At 32.8% G+C, this 3,720-nt stretch overlaps 1 protein-coding gene across 1 annotated transcript; it reads right to left on the reverse strand.

Moving 5' to 3' along the window:
* Positions 1–217: 217 nt before the first annotated feature.
* LOC113393637 (PCNA-associated factor-like) lies at positions 218–3,412 on the reverse strand. The gene is made up of 4 exons (XM_026630628.2): positions 3,252–3,412; positions 2,336–2,404; positions 1,660–1,812; positions 218–768 (listed from the first exon to the last, which is right to left on the reverse strand). Exons 1-4 carry the CDS (start codon positions 3,283–3,285, stop codon positions 461–463), a joined length of 564 nt encoding a protein of 187 aa, XP_026486413.2. The 5' UTR covers positions 3,286–3,412; the 3' UTR covers positions 218–460.
* Between the last annotated feature and the right edge of the window lie 308 nt (positions 3,413–3,720).

The raw sequence follows: 3,720 nt of genomic DNA on the forward strand, positions 1-3,720 counted from the left end.
TGCGTAATACTGTTAATAAAAAAAAACACACGCCATAATGTTCATAGTTGATTCAAATCTACTTTATTTTCAAAAAAAAACTCATAAGATAATACTTGTAAATATATTTCATAATAGTAACATGTGACATCACCCGTTCCAATCGAAGTTAAGATAAACAAAGCTTACATTTTCATACAAATTACAAATAGCTATACTATGTTACGCACTGCAAACAGTTCTTGATTTATACTCATTTATAACATAACACTATTTGACATAACTTATGTACACTATAATATAACTTTCAAAGTTACAATCACAAGTAATTCATTTTTGACACCATAGATCATTCATATCTAGATGACATGACAGTTCAGTATTGTTTATCTCATCTCCTCCTGTTGTTGGAATTGCATACAAAGATTAAACTTGCCGAACATCACAATGTCAGAATTCCACTGAGCAGATCACATCTAATTTAATTCACCTTGATCTTCTTAGTGACATGTTCGCTATCCTCATCAAATATAACTTCATCTAAGTCCCGTTTCACAGAATTCCTCTTAACATTTCCGTCTAGATTTTCCTTATTTGCTGTCTTTTTACCTTTTCCCTTCCCTTTGTCTTTGGTTGCGTAGTATTCGTCTATTTTGTGACTGTCTTCACCTGTAAGCGGTTCTAATTCGATGGTTTCGTCGAGTTCTTTGTTTATTGGTTTTTCTGTTTGTTCGTCTTCGTCGTCTGATTCTATTATGTTACGTTTTGGTTTTGGCTTGGAACTGCTCGCTGGAATTAATATTTTGATTATTTTAAATTTAATTAAGCCTTCTTTTATATTAAGAACGACAAACTAGCGTTTTCTGTCCCTAGACACTAGCACTGATCAAAATATAACACTTCATTCATGATCTAATTATGTCATATATATACAGTGTAAACTCTTTATAACGTTATCGTTTAGAACGATTAACTCCCTATAAAGTAGAAGTGAGCACAACTTGTTTGGTTTGCGTTAAAACCCACATATTGATCACTCTTTCTAGCGATACAGCCATTCTCTATTACGAAGAAATGTGTTCATATTTTTAGACATACATACATAACATAACATAATCAGCCCGTAAATTTCCCACTGCTGGGCTATGGCCTCCTCTCCCGTTGAGGAGAAGGTATGAGCATATTCCACCACGCTGCTCCAATGTGGGTTGGTGGAATACACATGTGGCATAACTTCGTTGAAATTAGACACATGCAGGTTTCCTCGCGATGTTTTCCTTCACCGCCGAGCACGAGATGAATTATAAATACAAATTAAGCACATGAAAATTCAGTGGTGCTTGCCTGAGTTTGAACCTGCAATCATCGGTTAAGATGCACGCATTCTTACCACTGGGCCGTCTCGGCGCTTACAAATATGTTTTTAAATATGTGCCTGTTTTCTTTCATGTTATAAGTATGCTGACGGCAAATGGGCCACCGGTTATTAAGTGGTCACCACCGCCCGTGGACATTGGCGCTGTTAGAAATATTGAGCCTCTCGTACTTTAAATCCGGCTCTGTGTGGCACCATACAAAATTCGTCTACACATAGCTTAGTACCATTGATACATTGAACCTTATGTGAGGTTTCAAGTATTGTATGCAAATTACATTAAGAGTCTATATGAAAAGTCTCACCGCTAGCATCCTCGGCATCACTTTCGTCAGATTGAGATTGAGGATTCTGATTCGTTATAAAGAAATTGGTGATAGGTTTCTGCCATTTGGGAGTCTCTCGAGGGCACACGGAATTGCCCCCACTGTAGCTCCTGGATGATTTCTCTCCATTACCTGAAATGAAGACAAGAACATGAAATTCACGCGTCTTTTTTTATGAAATGGTCGGCGGACGGGCAAATAGGCTTCCTTATGGTAAGTGGCTACCACAGTCCATAGACATAGGCGCCGTAAGAAATTGAAACCATTCCTTTCATCTCAAATCGGCCACCGTGCTTGAGAAATAAATCATTATCCCTTGTGCATAGTTACACTGGCTCACAAACTGTTTAAGCCAGTGCAGCTACTTATTTAAATATATAACATACTAAAACCTTTTACGAAACGCGAATTATCTGTATATTTATTAGTACAGATGTTGATCATACATATACAAAATTGGTCCTCTTAACCGGATTTCAGTAGCAACTAATCATCAGTTACTAGCAAAAGGCGCAAAAGATTTTATTAGCAATAGCAATTTGTCAAATTTCGTGTCTCTTATAGTTTTCATGAGAAAGCAGTCTGATATTTTTTTCATTCATGTATATTTTTTCTTATATCTTTATAATATATAGGAAAAGTTAAAATAACTCACTCGAAGAAGCTGCACTGCTCGGAGGTGGAGCTGCACTGCATCTTGCTTTACTACTTTTGCCAGACGACACTAAATAACAAAAAAAACAATTAATTTAAACCATAATCATTATTAAATTGGAGAAAACATTCATTACAGTCTCAAACATTTTATTTCTATTATCTACAGCACTTAAGCTTGTCAATAGTTAAAGAACAATAAAACAAGTAAATTGGTTTACAGAGTAGAATGCACAGAACTATTTTGTGTTTACTTATTTATGTACAGATGGGTTATAATTTATAAAACACTTATCAGACCTGGCGAGTGTGACGGGACTCAAATCTTAACTGAGATGAGTGTTATTTAATCAAGTATTATTGGTTTCTAATTGTGCAAATTGAGCACGGATTATTTTGCGTATCGTAGAGAACAGAAGAAGATTGATCAGACATTAAAGATTGAAATTATGATTAAACTATAAAAACATTATAGTAAGTTTATTATATAAAATTGTTTATTCTTTAACAACCAGCCTGATATTAACTTAACATCTTAACCTTTTAAGATATAATCTTATATTAACGATAAAAAAAAAACTCAAAGAAATTAAAGTAATACATAACAAAATAAAAACTCTTTAAGTACTATATAGATTTATTTATTTTTTGTAATATTAGATTTATAGATTTTACAACTTAACTATAAGCACAATAATAAGTTTGTACCAGTAGTGTAGTGACCATGGATTACTTCTTAAGCTTCATCTTTCATGTTTTATTGAGACATTACTTAACGAGATTATTGGAGCAAATTTAAGATTTAGGATTGTGGTCCAGAACTTTCCACAATTCTTCCAAGTTTAAATTACATATATTATTAATGATTTTAATTCTGTGCATTATACCACAAATATGTATTCATTTAGTTAACTTACCTTTAGCGCCGACCGATGCTTTTGTCCTTGCCATACTTACTGTTTATACTCCTAACTTTCACACATAACACTAATGATTAAACTTATTAATAAACAAGAAACAATTTACTTTGATTATTGCTTATAATTATTAAAGTTTGCAAAATGCTAGTAAAATTGGCGCGAAATATGACATTGAGAACTTAAGAAGTTAAAACTGTCAAAATAACTACACAGATAATAAAAAAAACTAGTTCAATAAAATCAAATAATATACATATTTATTTTTATATATATTATATACAATACATTACATATAGTTTTTTGGTTCTATTTATAGAGCTCTTTTTTCATACATTTCGGTAGATATTTTTTCGAGTAGACTACGATGAAATACGTTTCCTTACGTCTACACTCCATATAATAGACAAGAGCCTATTACAATTTAGAAATAATTACGACTGTCAGGGCTAGTTCTTATAAATGTTAG

The sequence above is a fragment of the Vanessa tameamea genome, chromosome 31, assembly GCF_037043105.1.
Source record: "Vanessa tameamea isolate UH-Manoa-2023 chromosome 31, ilVanTame1 primary haplotype, whole genome shotgun sequence".
Lineage (NCBI taxonomy): Eukaryota > Metazoa > Arthropoda > Insecta > Lepidoptera > Nymphalidae > Vanessa > Vanessa tameamea.